Source organism: Salarias fasciatus, unplaced genomic scaffold (assembly GCF_902148845.1).
Source record: "Salarias fasciatus unplaced genomic scaffold, fSalaFa1.1, whole genome shotgun sequence".
NCBI lineage: Eukaryota > Metazoa > Chordata > Actinopteri > Blenniiformes > Blenniidae > Salarias > Salarias fasciatus.
Genome location: NW_021941373.1, coordinates 1653103 through 1672677, shown reverse-complemented (window position 1 = coordinate 1672677; position 19575 = coordinate 1653103). Strand labels below are relative to the sequence as shown.

Here is a 19575-nt window from a genome sequence, read left to right as displayed (position 1 = left end):
TCAGTCATACAGAACAATTCCCATCCTGGAAAACCAGACTCAAAGAGCTTCAAGTCCTCTTTCCATCAATGAAAGCAGGATTTTAGTGGAAAGCTTCACTCATGTTTTAGTGTGTCAAACAGAAGAGTGTTGAGAGAAGTGAGCGGAGATCCCTCCTCACCCTGTTCTTCCAGATGCAGTTCACTCATCCTGCATCAGAGCTACTAGATCCAGGAGCCTCTTCTTCTGGAGGAACTTTTGATTTAGTTATCAGTCCAAACAAAGTGAGACATTTCAGCTGAGAACCAGTTGAACAAAGGTAAATCCTTCAGCAGATCCTTTGCAGGTGATGATCAGCAGCTCTTTGGCTTTTACTCTACAGCTGTCTTGTAGTTTTCTTCTCTGGAAGGTTTTTCTTCCAAAAAGCAGCTGATCAACATGTTGAGGAGACAAAACTCTGCTCTGAAGGCACAGTGTCTCCTGGTGCTGAATCCAGGCTCAGAGGGTCCACTGGGACCAGGTTTAGCCAGGAGGGAGCCTCCAGCAGCCTCCCTCCAGGACCAGAGATGCTGAGCTGATAGACTTGGCAGCCTCAGTGTGGGCCAGCTCTCTGGAGGTCTGGACAGTCCGGCTGGGTCCACAGTGAAGGAGGACCAGAGATCCTCAAGGGCCGGAGACTTTTAGAAAGCAGGACATCATCTGACATGACAGAGAAGACAATGTTTTAATCTTTCAGAGGGAAATCTCTGGTTTGTTCACTCCTCACACTGATCAGCTGATTGTTCATGAACTCATTCACTGCTCTCTAACACTGAATCACACACTTCCCACAGAAGGGAAACACACACCTGGTCCAGGGTTTGAACCTGAGACGCCGTCACCAGGTCAGGCTGATCAGCAGCAGAGTGAAGAGCTGGTTCTCAAGCTGTGGCTCTGGGCCCTTCTGCAGGTCATTAAAACAAATGTCAGTATTTTAATCATAAAGCAGCAGCTGATCTGTTCTTCATGAACAACAGTATTTCTAGCAGCAATCCTGAAGCAGAATGTGATCTTAGTGTCTGGTCCCACAGCTCTCAGCCTCGTGTTGGACACTCTGGAAAGTTGATCTCTCTCCTCATCACTGAGGAACGGCAGCTTCTTGAAGCTGGTGTCTGAGGCAGAGGCTCTCTGCAGGACATATGGCTGCTGGAGCTCCTGGGACATGGTCTGCTTCATCTCTCTGACTGAACCGGAGTCTTCCTCTGAGATCATGCAGCGCTCCAATCACTGAGCTGTGAGAGGAGCAGTCATAGACACTGTGGCTGCTCTTCCTCACATGATGGTCGTGGCTCTTTCCACTGGTCCAGGAGTTGAACCGAGTCTTCAGCTGCTGATGTCTTCTTCACATCGTCTGTCTGGAGGGATTTTATCTGGCGGTCCAGAGGATGTAGCAGCTGGAGAAAGCCGTCATTCTGGACCACACTGTGAGCTCTCATATCTTTACAGATGGAATCTGAAACGGCGTCTGTTCTCCTCAGCGCTCTTTCTGAGGCTCTGCTCAGTGTTTGTGGAGAGAAACTGGTTAAAGCTGGCGTGACGTCGGAGCCAGCATGGGGGTGGAGTCCCTGCTGCTGCTTCAGTTTGTTGTTTCCCGAGTATTTGAACTCCCACTGGCTCTGTTTGCTGACGGCTGAGTTTTGTCTGTGAAGCGTCTTTCCTTCCAAATCCCAAATATCTCCTCACCGCCGCTTTCTCTCACATCCTCCTCATTTGTGTGGACTTGGGGTTGGAGCAGGGCCCCCAGACTGCAGCTGCTGCTCAGAGCCTTGTAGCAGAGCAGCACACTGCTCCACCGGGTCGCCACATGGTAGAGAGCTGCTGGTTCTTCAGCTTCTCTTTGAGGACACTGCTGGCTGTGGTCCTGATGCCATGTGCTTCACTCTCCCAGGAGGCGTGTGACCATCAGGAGCTTCAGACCGGCTGCTGAGGCCAGGTCAGGGCTTAAAGAGTTCCGTTGCCACGACGGAATTCCGTCAGTTGAAAAAATTAAGAAAAAAAAAAAAAAACGTATCATGAGCGCATATTGACTGGGTGCCTCTTTTTCTGGCTTGCGTGCTTTTTCAATGAAGTTGTTTCATTCATTTGGTCTAAAATGTCATATGCACAAGGTTACAGGCTTTGTTGTTGTCGCACCTCGTCACAATAAATCTATCCTGATAGCAGGAGTACATAGGGACTTTTATTTTGTAGGTGATGCAGGAAGTACATGTACATATTCACATTGACTTGAATTTACAGCCGAAGAAGAGTTTCTCCGCTGTAAGGAATACATTCATCATTACGGTTTTGAAGACATGACCTGATTTACACAATCTACAAGAACAATGCAGCGTTAAAAGCACACGGGACATCAGGAGCTACTTATTCAGGCTAGCTAGCTCCAGCCGGGGGAGGACACCGCGGGAGTCAGAGCGTCTCCTCGGGGTCTGGGAACCGACGCATGGAGGCTGTCCGTTTTCAGGCCCGCTCAAGTTAAAACTCGGACTCCATCATGTCAGGGGACTCAGAGGGCTTGCCTCGGTGATGCTCAGGTCGGAGAATGTTACTGCGCCCTCAGCCAGTGGGCTTCAGTGCTTTAAGATACGAGTTGGAGAAATATTGCACAGCCGCGGCGACGGCATGGACGAAGATTCTATTTTTAGAACAGCTACAGCGACGCCTGCAGAGGACGGAGCAGCGAACCTTTCACCCTCTGTTCACCAAACTGCTGGAAGTCATTTCTTCGTGGGAACAATGGCAGAAGAACAGGTAACTGGTACACACTGCTATTACTTGCTGTAGCTGTGCAGCCACAGCCTTATGCTCATTACAGAAAAAGATATAGAAGTCACTGTTTCAAATGATTCTATGTTGACAGAATCATCAGTCACAGGCAATGTTAACTTACAAGAGCAAGGTGACTGAAACCTGCTTGAGAAACTTTAGATGTATTTGGAAGTCTGAAACATCCAAATAAAATAAAATACATTCACTAATGTTTTGTCTGAATTCACAGTGAAACAAAAAAGGCAGACTCTTTGATTGTGTTTTTTTTTCTTTACAAAATTAAGTTAAAATGAATGAATTATGACACAGTAAATGAGAAATTGGGACTTGAAGTGAACCACAGTGAAATTTAAGGTCTTCCTGAATTGGAAAAAATGGATTGTTTGATGCTGACTGCAGGAAGGTTCTGCTCTGTTCCAGCTCTAACAGGCGTTATTCTATTGATGACAAGTAAAACACCCAAGACTGCTTCCTGATTATATATTATATTAATATACTATTTTAGGGCTTGTTCAGTGGTGTTTTCTTTCATAATTTCAGTTTTTGTTTTTACTGTGGCAGGTGGACAAAGATGCTGGTGGGATGAAGGATGAGGAAACCCTCTTCCTCATTCTGGAGCTGTGTGGAGGCCAGCTTTACACTTTCTGTTGTGTTTTCTCCTCTTCAGTTTCATGCAGTTTTATTTTCACTACAAATTCTTGTCAGTTCCTGAATGATTTTATTGCAGAATATCATTGTCAATAAAGATTTTATTTTTGTATTAAACTGTTTCAAACTCAAGCCAGTCTTTTTTAATATTTCCCAGTCTAATTATATTGATTCATATCTATGATTTCATTAATACTGGTTTCTGCTGCTCTTAAAGCAGTGAAGAGACCAGAGAGACTGTTTTACCTACCTGTACAGAGCCCAGCCTTACCTGGCAGTGAAGCTGTGTGTTTTACAACCAGGAGCTCCAAGTCTGCAACAAAGACCGGCGAAGAGGCCAGGATGCAGGGCTAAACACTTTTTATTTACTAAATGTGAAAAACTTCACAGATTGTCAGTTATCAGTGTGTGCATGGATGTGGTTGTGTGTTAAACTATGACAAAAAGCTGTGCTACTGAACCCACATGAGTGGCGTGCACAGGGCATCCACCAGCCGTTGTGTGTGCCTTAGAGAGAGATGAGGAGGAATTTAAGTGCAGATGTATCCTACAGAGAGTCAATCACTATGCAGCCACTGACATACAGAGGTTGTCACAAATATTTGAGTCCATTCAGTCTCCATTTGAGGGTATAAATATCAGAGCAATTCAATAATCCTTTCTGGACAGTTTTATCTTTATAAAGAGATGCTCTTAAATCCCTGTGTAAAAAAAAGACAGCAAATCAGTCAAAACAAAAGATTCAATTAATACAAATTTATGAATCTTAAGAGAAAGTTAACCGTGGTGCAGATTTGGCTGAACCATAATATCGATGTTGTTTGTTATAAAGGACATTGTTCAAATCTAAATTGAGAAGAAAGCACAAAGTTTCACTTAAAAAATTTTTTTCGAAAATTTTCAGTCAAATCATTTTTTTTAACTTTAACCCCTGGCCTAACTTTAATCCTTCAAATCGCTCTTCCTGCTCCTTGACCTGTTCAGTAAAGTTCAACAAACATTGTTGTTGCAGCCCAGTGCGTAAAAAAAAGAGTTTGCAGCAGTGACTTGAATGAGCAGTTATTGTATCAAGAGGCAAGTTCATTTCAGGATGCGCCATGCGTGCACTTTGTAATGGATTTATTTCATTTTTTAAAGACTGACTGATGCAAAAGAGAGTCCCGGCACCTTTTTTGAGCCACTTTAAACACTGAATATATTTCACTGTCATTTATCGTGAACATATTTCACTGTCATGTAAATTGAATGTATTTTGAGAACACAGCACCATCAGACACCATGTGGTTCTCTCTCATCCATCAGTCGGCCTTTGCTGACGCTGATCATCAGAGATCAGGACTAAATCCATCCTGCAGTGTTTCTGCATGAAGCTGGGAGCTTCTGGATCTTCCAGCTGTAGAAAGGTTTTACTGATTGATCCAGCCTGACTGGAATTTACTGATTGAAATCCTGTTTGAGAACATAAAGAATGAAGAAACAAACATTTTGGGGTGTTTGAACGTCAGTTTTCAGCCTGCAGAAGATACACAGAGATAAATCAGACTGCTTTAATCTGAGAGGAGATCTCTGATTCTGTCATGGAAACACAACCACCTCCTGACGTGACAGCAGCCTCCTATCAGATCTGATTATACAAGTCCCTTTCTCAGGAAGTGACTTCTTGCTCAACGTGGTGAAAAAAGTTTCGCAACCTGGAGACACATCCAGAGACAGAGCTGATCAGACTCTCAGAGAGACGTGGTCGACCTGGAACATGGAGCTGAAGCTGCTGCTGCTGCTGCTGTGGAGCTCAGGTAGGACTCTGCTGCTCTCTGCTGCTTCTCTCTCTGCTGGGAATTCTCCTCCATCGGGGAGTTTTACTGCTCCACAGTAGAAGGAAGACATTAGTGGTCCTGAAAGCTGCTTCATGGATCCTACTGACGGCTCTGTTCTGCAGTGAGGATGTGGAGCTGCTGCTCCAAACCTCCAGGCAGTGGTTCCAGTACGACAGTATCAGGGAACAGGATCTCATCTGGAGACTTTGCTGAGGACTGGACGACTTGTGGATGTTTTGGATTCAGCATGTTTGATTTGAGCTTTTTCCTCTGAGAGCTGCTCTAAATTCTCCCTGCACAGAAAATATCTGTGTCATCAGAAAACTAGATAAACTGCAGTATTTTACAGGTTTTACCTCCTTCATGACAGTTTCTCTCAGTGGCTTTGGAGCATTTCTCTCAGGACTGTTTCCTGCTGCTCAGCAGTCAGTTCAGCCTCCTCAACATTCAGTCATTTGTTCTCATCACAGCAGCAGTTTCTCTTCCTTCTAACAAGTGTCCACTGCTTGTGGACAGTCCTCAGCTGCTGTCCTCCAGCTCTGTGCTGTGTGATAACATGATGGTTTCCTCATGTCCCGTCAGTCCAGATGAACTCTGCTGTGATGCAGAATCGTCTTTCTCTTCTTGTTGGAGCTTTGAGCCAGGAGAGCACGGCAGAGTTCTCCTTGTATTTTATTAACTTAAGAGCTCCGGTTCCACACACGCTTTGAATGATGCATGCGCACTTCTGTGGTGAAGCCCAGGGCAGTATGGGTAATGAAGTCTGCAGGATGAAGGAGTAAACATGGGCTGGGCCCTGTGAAGGCTGATGTGCTCTGATAAGCAGCTGTTTGAAGGATTCAGAGAGACGTGGTGGTGAGCGCAGCACTGCGTTGTTGGAGCTGAGAGAAGAGCAGGACGCTCAGTGGACGTTTTGGCTGTCAAAATCCGTCAAGCAGATTTGAGACATTTTTAATCTGTTTTTCCTGAAAATGTCTTTTAAATTGAAGTACTATCCTCAGGTGAACTTCAGCTTTCACTGACGAGGAGTGTGTGGAGAATTTTCTGATCTGATCTTCTTAGCTGCAACAAGTCGTGTTGAAAGGACTTAATGTTAAAGACACTTTTACTGTCAGGAAATCCTGCTTTTGAGGAATGAACTCTCCATTTTGAACAAGTAACAGGTTTTTTCAGGTTTTCTACTCGGTTTTCACTAGGGATGTGCGAGTACCGATACCAGGTATCGGTATCGGGCCGATACTGGCCTTATTTCAAAGTATCAGGTACTCGTGAAGGCTACCGATACCAGCCGCCGATACTCACGGCAAGACAACCCCACACGTAGTAAGCCCTCCTCGCCAGCAGGTGGCGGTAGTGCAACCAAATGGGATGCAAGCTGCCGACAAACATGAAGAGGAAGAAGCTCCTCTCTGGAGCTGACAGGCGCAGGGCTACACTGCAGCGGGTTGATTCTCCATGAGTCTCATCCAGAGCAGAGACAACAGGATGAATCCAGAACGGCTGCTCGTCTCACCAGAACCGCCGGTGTGGAAATTCTTTTATATCAGTGAAAACGAGCCGAGCTTTGCAGAATGCTAACTCTGCAATGCTAAAATTGCTAAAGGAGGTGCGCGATGTTGTTCATTTACCACTAGTAATTTGTTTAAACGCCTCAGGGCGAAGCTTGTGGACGAGAGTCTGACGCTGTTGTGCTGGAAAAAAGAAAACTCCGGCAGCAACTCTACGGCAAACCCTACAGAAGACCGAGAAACTGAAGAGCAGAGATCCGAGAGCAGCACAGAGAACACCGGCAGCTCTTTAAACTCAGGGGTTGTTCTATCTTTGACTTTAGTTCATAAAAAAAAATCATTCAAATTAGTACATTTAAAAACCTTATTATGTAAAGTGTAAAACTCAGAGAAAACTGTTTTGTCTTGCACTTAATTTCATTTAAAAACCGTTAAAATCAGTTCATTTTAAAAAGTGGATAACTTAGAGTTGTTTGTTTACGTCTTGTAATTCAGTTCATTTAAAAAAACTTAAAATTCAGAGAAATTGTTTTATCTTGCACTTAATTTCTTTTAAATAAGTGTAAACTCAGAGTTGTTTTACTTTTCAGACTATTATTTTGGACTTAAACATAGTGGCTGGGCTGCCTTTTTGTTAGAAATAAAATTCATTTTCAAAAATAATCTGTCATTGCATTATTTTAAATTTTATGGATATAAAGTATCGGTATGCAAGTATCGGTATCGGTGAGTACTGAAGATGAAGTACTCGTACTCGGTATCGGTCTGAAAAAAAAGTGGTATCGGACATCCCTAGTTTTCACCAAAGGATCAGTCACTCTGATCACTCCACACTCCACAGGATCAATCACTCTGATCACCCCTCACTCCACAGGATCAGTCACTCTGATCACTTCTCACTCCACAGGATCAATCACTCTGATCACTCCACAGGATCAATCACTCTGATCACTCCTCGCTCCACAGGATCAATCACTCTGATCACTCCTCACTCCACAGGATCAGTCACTCTGATCACTCACTCCATAGGATCAATCACTCTGATCACTTCTCACTCCACAGGATCAATCACTCTGATCACTCCACAGGATCAATCACTCTAATAACTCCTCGCTCCACAGGATCAATCACTCTGATCACTCCTCACTCCACAGGATCAGTCACTCTGATCACTCCTCACTCCACAGGATTAATCACTCTGATCACTCCTCACACCACAGGATCAATCACTCTGATCACTCCATAGGATCAATCACTCTGATCACTCCTCACTCCACAGGATCACTCACTCTGATCACTCCTCACTCCACAGGATCAGTCACTCTGATCACTCCTCACTCCACAGGATCAGTCACTGATCACTCCATAGGATCAATCACTCTGATCACTCCTCACTCCACAGGATCAATCACTCTGATCACTCCTCACTCCACAGGATAAAACACTCTGATCACCCCTCACTCCACAGGATCAATCACTCTGATCACTCCTCACTCCACAGGATAAAACACTCTGATCACCCCTCACTCCACAGGATCAGTCACTCTGATCACTCCTCACTTCACAGGACCAATCACTCTGATCACCCCTCACTCCACAGGATCAGTCACTCTGATCACTCCTCACTCCACAGGACCAATCACTCTGATCACCCCTCACTCCACAGGATCAGTCACCCTGATCACTCCTCACTCCACAGGACCAATCACTCTGATCACCCCTCACTCCACAGGATCAGTCACTCTGATCACTCCTCACTCCACAGGACCAATCACTCTGATCACTCCTCACTCCACAAGATCTGAAAACTGTCATGTCTGGAATAAAGAGTTTTCTCCCAATACTGACCCCTGGTGGACACCACAACCAATGTCCAAGCATGAAGACTGAAACTCTCCCATTGTGACAAACTGTTGTCTGTTGCTTCAGTAACTTTTCCTCCAGTGTGAAGCCACGCCCCTGACAGCAGGACTCCAGTTTATTGATGAGTATTTCATGATTTATTGAGTCCAATGCTTTTTTCAGATCAGTGAACTCTGGAACGGCTTCATTCTTTGTGTGTGTGGAGCTGCTGGTTCTCTCCATGGACTCTGTTCATGCAGTGATGTGGATCTCTGTGATCTGGATCCATGGTGACTTTCACACAGCAGCTTGTGTTTGTCAGTAGATTCATCCAGTGAAAACTTTTTCTGTGGTTCTGGAAAACTGGAGGTAAAGAAACGGGCCTGTAATTATTGATCTGGTGTCTCCAGTTCTGCTCAGTGGAATGCAGTGTTGTTTTTGGCAGCCTATTTTGATTTAGTTTTAGTCTTAGTCTTTTGGACGAAAGCCTCATTAGTTGTAGTCATTTTTACACTTAATAGTTTTAGTCTAGTTTTAGTCGACGAAAACCAAACGGGTTTTAGTCCAATTTTAGTCATAAAAAAGCCTTAAAAGGAAAAAGACAAAGAAAATTGTAAGCCAAACAAACATAATAAAATATACTTAAATGGCACAAAAACAACAGAACACATTGATGCCTTTGAATATCAAATAATAAACTGGACTGTTTGACACTTTGCAAACTCAATGCAGTGCTTATATGAGCTCTGCCAGACAGAATGAGAGGACTAATAGGATTTTGCTGATACTTTCAAGCTGTTTTTATAATGTCCATACTGATATCAAGACTGAGATCTTTTATTAAAACTGAACTGGTCTGTTCTGTTTCTATGTTACTGATTTGAACTGGTAAGAGTAACTGCCTGTTATTCTTTTGGAGGAGCGATAAAACCAATACTAAGATGGTTATTAGGAAAATACTAGCATTAAAAATACTGAAATAAAGTAAATGAATTCCTTGGGTACACTTGATGGTTTGAAACACGTGGAAGTCTTCAAAACTGAAATGACAAACATAACTTGAGTTTCATAAACTTTGTAAGTATTCCTTACCTGGATTTTCTCTATACAAATTTTAAACAAAAGTGAAAATACGTTTCTTCAAAATAAGACAACACCTGAATTATTTTTCAAAAAAGAAAAAAAAGAAGAAGTAAGATTTATTAGGTACTTGGGGAAAAAAAATCTTCACTAATCAATAGTGGCTCCTATTGCACTTTCACAGTAAGAACAAGCAGTCAAATAGTTGGATCAGATCCTCCGTCTCCACTACCAGGCGTTCTGTTTTCTTTTCTGCTGGATTCTGATTAAAATACATCCATAAATCACTGCGTCTTTTCCTCCCGCCGAGCCCCGGCGAAAGTTGCTCCACGCGCTCGAGTGCGCCGGTTTGGCAGGACATCAGTGCATGCAGCGCAGGCTGGTCAAACAGGAAGCAGCTCGTGGACTGCTGATATTTTCAGAATAAAGCTGCCGATCTGTGTGAAAAAGCTGGGGGAATCGCATTTGTTTTAATTTATTTTGAAAGTCCAATTACTGACATTTTCGTCTCGTCTCGTCTCGTTAACGAAAACAACAGATACGTCTCGTCACATTTCCGTCTTTAAAGAGATATTTTAGCTCGTCACGTCTCGTTTTAGTCACAGAAAAAAGGGGCGTTGACGAAATATTTTCGTTGTCGTCATCGTTAATGAAAACAACACTGGTGGAATGACTCCAGCCATTTTCATCTCTTTTGGGAATTTACCAGTTAGCAGAGACAGACAGCTGATCGTCATGTCAATACCATCCCAGTCCTGAGAAAAACCCCAAAACCAGCACAAAATGAACCTGCTGCGACTCCAAAACCTGCCTGAGAGCTAACCACGTCTGGTTTTCAGACGTATTCCCAGATTGAGTTTCTCTGGTCCCGTTTACACAACAACGTTTCAACAGCGATGAGTTTCCTCTTGACAAGTGGTGAAAACGGAGCCTCGGTGTCAATTCCAAACTGAAATGTGGAGTTTTCTGTCCCACACTTTAAGACTTCAGGTCAGACTCACTTTGTTAGATTTGCTTTTAGAAATAATCTAATTCTCGACCTTTGACCTCTGCTGGCCCAGTCTGGATGCTCCTGAGCTGAGCTGGACTCTTCTTACTTTCAGCTCATCTTCAGATCAAACATATTTCACTGGAATGTCGACTCTGAACTCAAGCTGCATGATGGGAAGTGAGAATCACTGAAACCTGATGAGTCCTGAACTCTGTCTCTGTCTCCCCTCAGGAAGTCCATCTGGAAGACAGAAAACCGTCCAGCTGGGAAAGACCAGTCCTCAGAGATGAAGACAGAGAGAGAATCTTTGTTCTTGCTGACTTTGTGCTCTTTGCTCAGAGGCTGATGGTGAGGTCAGGTTGGTGGGAGGAAGCTCTGGCTGTTCAGGTGGACTGGAGCTGAAACACCTCGGAGAATGGAGACCAGTGGACGACTATCGCTGGAACCTGAAGTTATTAACTGCAGTCTGTGAACGTCTGGACTGTGGCTCTGTTGTTTCCATCAATACAACATCTGAGTCATCAGGCAGAGCTGTGTGGAGGGTCTACCCTGGATGTTCAGAGCCTCTGTCAGATTTGAAGAATTGCTTCAGGTCCTCTTATTCTTCCTCTTCCATTAATCTCAGGTGCTCAGGTAAGACCAGTGAGGTTTCATTAACTGCATGTTCTCCACATGGTGAGTTCAGACAGAAAGCTTCTAACATGACATCAGGATGGATCAGTCAGGAAAGATTCAAGGTTTTTATTTTTTATCTGTTCACATGAACCAGCAGCTCAGACACACAGGCTGTCATGTTTCTGTGGAGTTAAGTTAAAAAAACAGATTCATTTATCAAAAGGAGAATCAAATAAAGACTCAGCAGGAGTGAAATAAAGAATAGACACAAAACAACAAGAGGACAGATGAAAGTGTGTGTGTGTGTGTGTGTGTGCACATGCACGCAAAATAATGTTTCCATCTCAGTTTTTTTCAGTTTCACTGTCAAGGTAAAACTGTTGTGAAAAAACATGTTTTGTGTTGTGATCCTGTCTTCTGTCCTGTGAGAGTGTAGCTACAGTGTTTCTGGTTGTAGGAACAGTGTTTTCTGATGCTGTGGCTGCAGTGACCTCCTGTCCTGTGTTCAGACGGGGTGCGGCTGCTGAATGGATCCAGTGGCTGTTCAGGCAGACTGCAGGTGAAGACTAACCCGTCTGACCAGACCTGGTCCTCAGTGTGTGAAGCAGACCTGGACCTGCAGGATGCACAGGTGGTGTGTCGGGAGCTGGGCTGCGGGGCTCCTTCAGTCCTGCAGGGGGCGCTCTATGGAGACGTGCAGACTCCCAGGTGGAGCCCAGAGTTCCTGTGTGGAGGCCATGAGTCTGCTCTGCTGGACTGCAGAAGCTCAGGCTCAGCTAGAAGCAGCTGCTCACCTGGTAAAGCTGCTGGACTCACCTGCTCAGGTAGAAGAGGAGCTGCAGCTTCCACTGCTCTTCTCTTCACTCTCACTCCATCCTCTCTCTCTTCTCTCTCTGCTCTGGGTTCAGGGGGGGATGAGTTCAGGTTGGTGGGAAGAGCCAGTCGCTGTGCAGGAAGTCTGGAGCTGAAAGTTCTTGGTGAACAGAAACCTGTGATGGACGATGGCTTCACCCTGAAGACAGCAGCTCTCATCTGTGAACATCTGAACTGTGGCTCTGCTGTTTCTGTACAACCAACTTCTCTGTCATATCAATCTATGTGGATAATCCACTCAGACTGTGTTCAATCTGGATCTGATCTGTGGAACTGTGTGGAATCAGGGAGATCGTTTCTCACCCTGAAACTCACCTGCTCAGGTATGTTTTGCTGACTTTAAAAAATGAATCTTTCCTTCCTGGTTTAACAGCAGATTAATTTCCTGCTGCTTCTCTGCTGCTTCAGTTTGTTCCTCAAACCAGAGATCAGCTGATTGGTCTCCAACAAAATCATGTCAGAAAAAAAAACTCAGAACCTCCAAGATCTGAGGAATGAAATACCTCAACTGCTGGAGCTGAGCTGAGTTCTACTGTTTCCTGAGTTTCTATCAATAACTCTGAGTTTCTATCGTCTTGTATGAGTTTCTACTCTTTCCTCTCAGTTTTGAATGTTACTTCGAGCTTCTGCTGTTTCCTCTGAGGTTCTATTTTTCCCCTGAGGTTTTCCTGATTCATCTGAGGTTCTACTGTTTCCCACTGATGTTCTGTTCTGTGTTCAGCAGGGTTTGGAGGGTTATGTTAAAAATGTAATCCGGTACAGTTACAAGTTACCTGTATAAAATGTAGTCAGTAACTTCCTCTAACTACTGAAACAGTGAAGACAAAGTTATGTATCAGAGTAGTTTACATTAGTTTGAGACCAGTAAACAGAAATAAAGACAAGGACAAACACAGTGTGTCATCCACTCAGTGTTCTGACAACTCTCACTCTCCACAAACACAGAATCCTCTGAGTAATGTGATTACCTGCTGAGCTCTGTGCTCAGCCTCAGTTGCTCCCAGCAGCGGTTGTTGCTGTGGTCAGTGTGGACAAGCGTCCGGAAGCAGTCCCTGAAGGAGAGCTGTGCTCCATACAGTTGACTGTCCAGGAGCGATCAGCTGGAAGCAGCTGCTCTTCATACAGTCACTGCTGGGCTTGCTTTGGTTTGCTGCGCCCCCTGGTGGCCACGAGGAAGAACAGTCAGTTCAAATGCAGTCCGGACCAAGCAGTCCACTCTTCATCAGTGTTGGGGAGGGTTACTTTTAAAAGCAGTTATAGTTACCAGTAACTCCTTCACTAAAGTCCTAAGCTATACGGCCTGGTCAACAATCACCGTGACTCCAGGTGGACAGCAGACTAAAAATTCCAGGCCTCAACAAACTGTGCCAATTTTTATATTTTCACCTTACTACAATTTTTCCGAGCATCAGATGCAAAAAAATCATCCCAGTAATCTTATTTGGGGGTAACTTCCGTAAATGGTGACAGTTTAAAGGATTGTCGAGGTAAATGGGGCTCTGGACCTCTACATTAGCATGAACTTGGATACGCATAACAGCTTAAAACAGATGAAGAGCATCACGAGCAACTAATAACTCAGTTGTTTGTTTAATTTAGTAAAATTATGAACAGAACTCTGCTTTATTTCCTATCAAATGACCACAAAAGACTCTATAACGTGCAAATGTGATGAAATATGTGGAAAAATAAATGATCTTCGACAAACTTAATATAAATGTCCTGCACAACAATTTGCCACATTTGCTGCATTGCTGGTAATTTATGTTTCTTAACTGATTTGTATCAAATGAACAACAACAACGCATTATTTCTGAAATCTTGACACTCAGAGTTTGTAAAACGTCCTATCGGGCCGATGAATCGGCCAATCCGTATGAATCGGTCCCGACCTCTAACTGGTAGTGCAGTGAAATAACATAAAGTCACTGAAATTGTTAAATTATCTGGCAAGTACCATTACCAACTTTACCAAATGAGAATTTTCCCGTAGCATTATACGATTTATTCAAAAAGAGGAATTTTGGAAATTTCAAGTCCTTGCTTCGATTCTCTGCGTTAGTTTTCTGTGGGTAAAAGATGTACTTTTAGGCAAATGTGTTGTCTTGAGAGTTGTAGATAATCCCCCTTTTCAACATGCTCACATGTTCCAATAATATCAAGAATTTCAACTTCTAAGTGGAATAACAAAATGCGAGGGTATGGACACTAACATGGGTACGGACACTACAATTGCAAACAACAGATCCCATTTGCAACTGTTGTAATATTAATTGTGTGCACTATATCCACAACATATCATCATTCAAATAGTGGCTACCCAGGTATATAAAATAGAACATTCAGCTCAAGGCCAAATACATAGTAGGAATGAGGACTGGATAGGGGTACGGACACTACCGGAAATTCTGGACATCGAGATACTATATTAGTTTCAGCCTTTGTAACTTCATAGGATAGCTATTTGCTGATGCTATTTTTGGTCAGAAACTGAACCAATACCAATAATAGATATATTTTAGACATGGCCTTGGCTTATATTGTGCTTATTTAAAAAAATAAGTCTCCATTAAGTCAAAAATCAGCTGAAATAGAGAAATATATAACGAGTTGAGCCTCCAGCTTCGCGGAACACAGCTCGGCCCCCACAGCTCGAATTTGCACGAAACAACCTGCAAAATAAAGGTAATCTCATCCATTATCAAAAAACATCACAGTATTTCAATATATTTCTGATTTCCTTTGAAAATGAAGCTCCTAAAATTCAAACAATCTTGTTTTGACCAGATATAACGCCCTTTTTCCACACAAAAACCTTACATCAAATCGTCTTGGCGAAGATGATCAATGAAACCATGCAGAAATAAATGCATGTTGTTGTTTCAGTAAAGCTATTGGCTGTCCAAACACACTCTCAAATGCATTCAAAACACTAGCCTACACCACATTAGAAGACAATAACAACACACACAATACATTTCACAGGAAGATTGTGACCAGGCCGTATAATATTCTTTAATTACCAGGCAAAATCACTCCTGTGTTACTTTCGCAAGAAAAAAAATTGTTTAAATCCTTCAAAGAATCTAGATCCCTCTGAATGGAACTTTAAGATGCTTGATCAATTATTTATTATAAAACTGAACATCTGGTTCATGAAATAAATGGTCACTTGACAGACTAAACTACAAACAGGAAGAACTCCATTAATCTAAATGATTCAAATGCTATTGTGTGATAATTTAAGACACCATAAAATCTGATTTGTCTCTGTAGATCGCATTTCCACAGCTCCTGACATGGATATTTGTGAGTAGAGGTCTGAACCTCCATTGAGTTTAAAAGCCTGTGAATGATCAGGGCTCTCTGTGGCTGTATCTCTGTCACGTCACGTGACGCACTTTGGACCAATCAGGTTCCTTCTTTCTCTAAACAAACTCCACTGGACTGTGGACGAGGAAGAACCAGCTGAAAGGGTGAATTATAGGAACGGAAACACAGAATTTCATCATCAGTCATGGTAACGGTGTAACGCTGGGAAAAGTTAGTAGTTAGATTACTTCTGACCAAAAATAGTAACAAGGTTTATTTTAATGCGGCTCCTCCCATCACTGCTCTTCATATCTCTATGGTAGTGTCATGGTTTGTGCTGTAAAGTCTGGACAGCTCACATGTCTGGAATATTTAATCTGATTTTCAAATGTAATCCCACTCAGTAATCCATGTTTTTATCAGATATACCTGTAATGAGATTACAAATGTTTTATGTATGGTAAAGGATTACAGTTACACTGCTTTTGTATCCTATTAACGTAACTGTGTCACATGTACTGCATTCCTCCCCATCCCTGGTGTTCAGACGGGGTGCGGCTGCTGAATGGATCCAGTACTTGTTCAGGTAGACTGCAGGTGAAGACTAACCCGTCTGACCAGACCTGGTCCTCAGTGTGTGAAGCAGACCTGGACCTGCAGGATGCACAGGTGGTGTGTCGGGAGCTGGGCTGCGGGGCTCCTTCAGTCCTGCAGGGGGCGCTCTATGGAGATGTGCAGACTCCCAGGTGGAGCCCAGAGTTCCAGTGTGGAGGCCATGAGTCTGCTCTGCTGGACTGTAGAAGCTCAGGCTCAGCTAGAAGCAGCTGCTCACCTGGTAAAGCTGCTGGACTCACCTGCTCAGGTAGAAGAGGAGCTGCAGCTTCCACTGCTCTTTTCTTCACTTTCACTCCATCCTCTCTCTCTTCTCTTCATTCAGGGTTTCCTGAAACCAGGTTGGTGGGAGAAAACAGTCGCTGTGCAGGTTCTCTGCAGATCAGAAGCTCTGGAGTTTGGAGACCAGTATATATCTATCGGTGGTCGTTGGAGGAAGCAGCTGTTTTTTGTTCACATCTTCACTGCGGCTCTGCCGTGTCTGCAGATATGACACGTTCAGTCAACTCCACACTTACAATGAGAATCTGGGACGGCTGCTTTCAGTCTGGATCTGATTTCATGAAGTGTTCATTTTTCTCTGAATATCACTCCAGCAGTAATCTCATCTGCTCAGGTAAGTTCATCAGTGGTGTGTTCCTCACTCACCACAGTCAGAGTTAAAGTTCTGTCAATGACCTGTGTGTGTGTGTGTGTGTGTGTGTGTGTGTGTGTGTGTGTGTGTGTGTGTGTGTGTGTTCCAGACCTGCTGCTCCATCCAGTCCTCTCCGTGTCCTCCTCCTCCTCCATGCTCGGGGTCTCTGAGGCCCAGCAGCAGGGGCTCCAGGTGGTCTGGGGCTCCACCTTCACCATCAGCTGCTCCACCCAGCCACAGTACCCAGGAGGCTCCTTCCAGCTCACCTTCACCTCCTCCAACACCTCCTACAGCTCCACCCAGCCGGCCGTCAATCACTCTGCACACTTCCTGTTTCCTGCCGCAGAGCCCGCCCACCGGGGAAACTACAGCTGTGTTTATCACCTCCATGTTTTTGGACACAACTTCTCCTCAGAGAGCCGCCTGCTGTCTCTGTCTGTGTTCGGTAAGAAGAAGCTGACTCCTCCTTTACTCCACCCTTCAGAGAACATGTGTGGGTTTTCCCCCCTTTAGAGGTCCAGCAGGAGGTCCCACTGGGAGGAGGCCCCGAGGGGGTCCAGGACTCTCTGCTTTGGTCTGGGAGAGACTTGGAGTCCAGCCAGCAGAGCTGGAGGAAGATGGAAGGGACAGACATGTCTGGAGGGGTTTGGGCTCTGTAGCGCCACCCAGACCTGATCCAGACCAAGAGGGAGCCCAGATGGAGGACTCTGATGGTCTCACTCCCAGCAGTCCTCAGACAGACGCTGATTGATTGGATGTGAGGGTCGAAGGCGGTGGTTGCTTCGTTCTGTCTCGTTACTGTAAATATTGACATATTAACATTATGCTTATTCACTGTTTTACTTTTACCGACCAATGTAACATCTTGAAGCCCTCTGAGGCAACTGTTGTTGTGATACTGGGCTATACAAAAATAAATTGATTGATTGAAATTGATTGATTGCTCTCTGTGTGTTCAGATCCAACAGCTGTGATCGTCAGATGGGTGGTGGTGCCGCTGTCTCTGCTGCTGCTGCAGGGGGCGCTGTGGCTGTACTGTAAGGTACTGTTCTCCTCTCTGCTGATGCTCTGGAGCTCTGGGTGGAGCCAGACTCCCCTCACTCCTGTGTCGTCATGTCTCTGCAGGCCAGCAGGGGGCAGACCAGCAGACCGGCAGACCGGGCGGACGCTGAGCGGAGTGCAGTGGAGGGATGAAGTCGGTTCTCTGAACCTTCCTGCTGTGAAGACCAGATGGTTTTTATGAGCTTTTTCCAGAAATGATGAATCTGATCACGTTCCTACAGACAGTGGAACAAGGTTCCTTTTCCTTTTGTGAACTGTGGTGAAAAAAAGAGTGTTGTTTTGCCGAATACTGGACCACAGTGGATGTCCTTTTCTAAGCTCCCTTTTTACACTTTTTCATTTATGGTTTTAAGTCATATCATGGATGCTCATTTAATCATATATTAGCTCTGGCTGACTGTGTTTAATGGCTCAGATGTTTTTGTGATTGTAATCCAGCTCATTAGCTTTTTCAGCACCAAGGTGAGGCAGGATGTGGTTTGCAGCTGGTGTTGAACTGTATGGAACCTCACCAGGTTGTATTTCAGCCTGAGTGGTTGATTTGGGCCTGAAGGACTCGTGAGGATCTCACATGTGCTGTGTGCAAATGTTTTCTTGACAATGTTTTTGTTTTTTTTCCTTCTCTCTTTCTCTTTTTTTGAGACCTGAGGCTGCCGTTGGTTTCCTTGGTAATGAAACAGGTGCACAGCCTCAGAGGACGTGTTCACGGGACCGGAGCAAAAAGTAGACCCTGTTTCCCAGTGGGTGGTGTGCTCGCTGGAGCTCTTTGGGTGATATGCTGTCAATTTTCCTTTCTGAATTGGCAGGAAAAAGATCTTTGAAAGTTTTCTGAAATCTGAACAGTAGACCTCCGAGGTTGATGTCAGCCAGATACCAACTTTAGACTAAAAACAGATTACTATGAGCAGCAAAACCTAAAAACCACTCACCTAAGTTCACTATATTCAAGTAATACATGTCTGAAATTTGAGACATGTAAGAACCAACGCAAAATCAGGTCTCTTTGATTTCTTCTGTTTTTTTTTTCATTCTTTTTTTATAAATTTTGAATTATAACCTGTAATCCTGAGTGAATAAAAATCCCGTGAAAATTTAAAAGCTCCAGTGGAGTGGTGTTACTTCTCTGAGTGAGACCAAAGAAGGTTCCTGGAATCAGGTTTCTTCTTCAGAAGTGAGAGACGTTTCTTTGTCCCTGAGAGCTGAGCCTCCACTACAACCCACACTATGGCACACGACTGATCCCACACACACACACACACACACACACACACACACACACACCACACACACACACACACACACACACACACACACACACACACACACACACACACACACACACCACACACACACACACACACCACACACACACACACACACACACACACACACACACACCACATGGACAGGGTAGGGAACCGGGAGTAGAACCCCTCACCAGGACCACCAAGAGTATCCAGAGCTCTGGGAGAAGCTTTGTGTCCAACTGGGTGAATCAGAGGGGAGGACATTCTTTAGTATTGAAGTTAGGTGGGACAGCTGCTCATGCCCTCTATGGTCTCTTCAAGACTGGAATTTTACCTAAATCAGTGACCTTTGTTGTTTGATAGCATCATTTAAGATCACTTTTATTTTTCAGTGAAAAAGTTTGAATTTTTCAAGTAAAATTTTAGGACACTTTCTATTTAGTTCAAGAGAGGTTTCCTGTGACAGAGCAGCACCAAAGGCAGGTTTGCAAGCTCATAATAGAGACACTTCATAAATTTATTCCATCCATCCAGGGTGTTAGCGGACATGCTG

The 19575-nt window shown here is 44.2% G+C and overlaps 1 protein-coding gene across 1 annotated transcript; it reads left to right on the top strand.

Moving 5' to 3' along the window:
• Nucleotides 1–11026: 11026 nt before the first annotated feature.
• LOC115384896 (scavenger receptor cysteine-rich type 1 protein M130-like) lies at nucleotides 11027–17885 on the top strand (the record flags this gene model as incomplete). Its single annotated transcript, XM_030087068.1, has 6 exons — nucleotides 11027–11118; nucleotides 11831–11841; nucleotides 16015–16329; nucleotides 16405–16695; nucleotides 16823–16864; nucleotides 17839–17885. Coding segments are annotated over 6 exons (798 nt in total), but the record flags the coding sequence as incomplete, so codon positions are not given.
• Between the last annotated feature and the right edge of the window lie 1690 nt (nucleotides 17886–19575).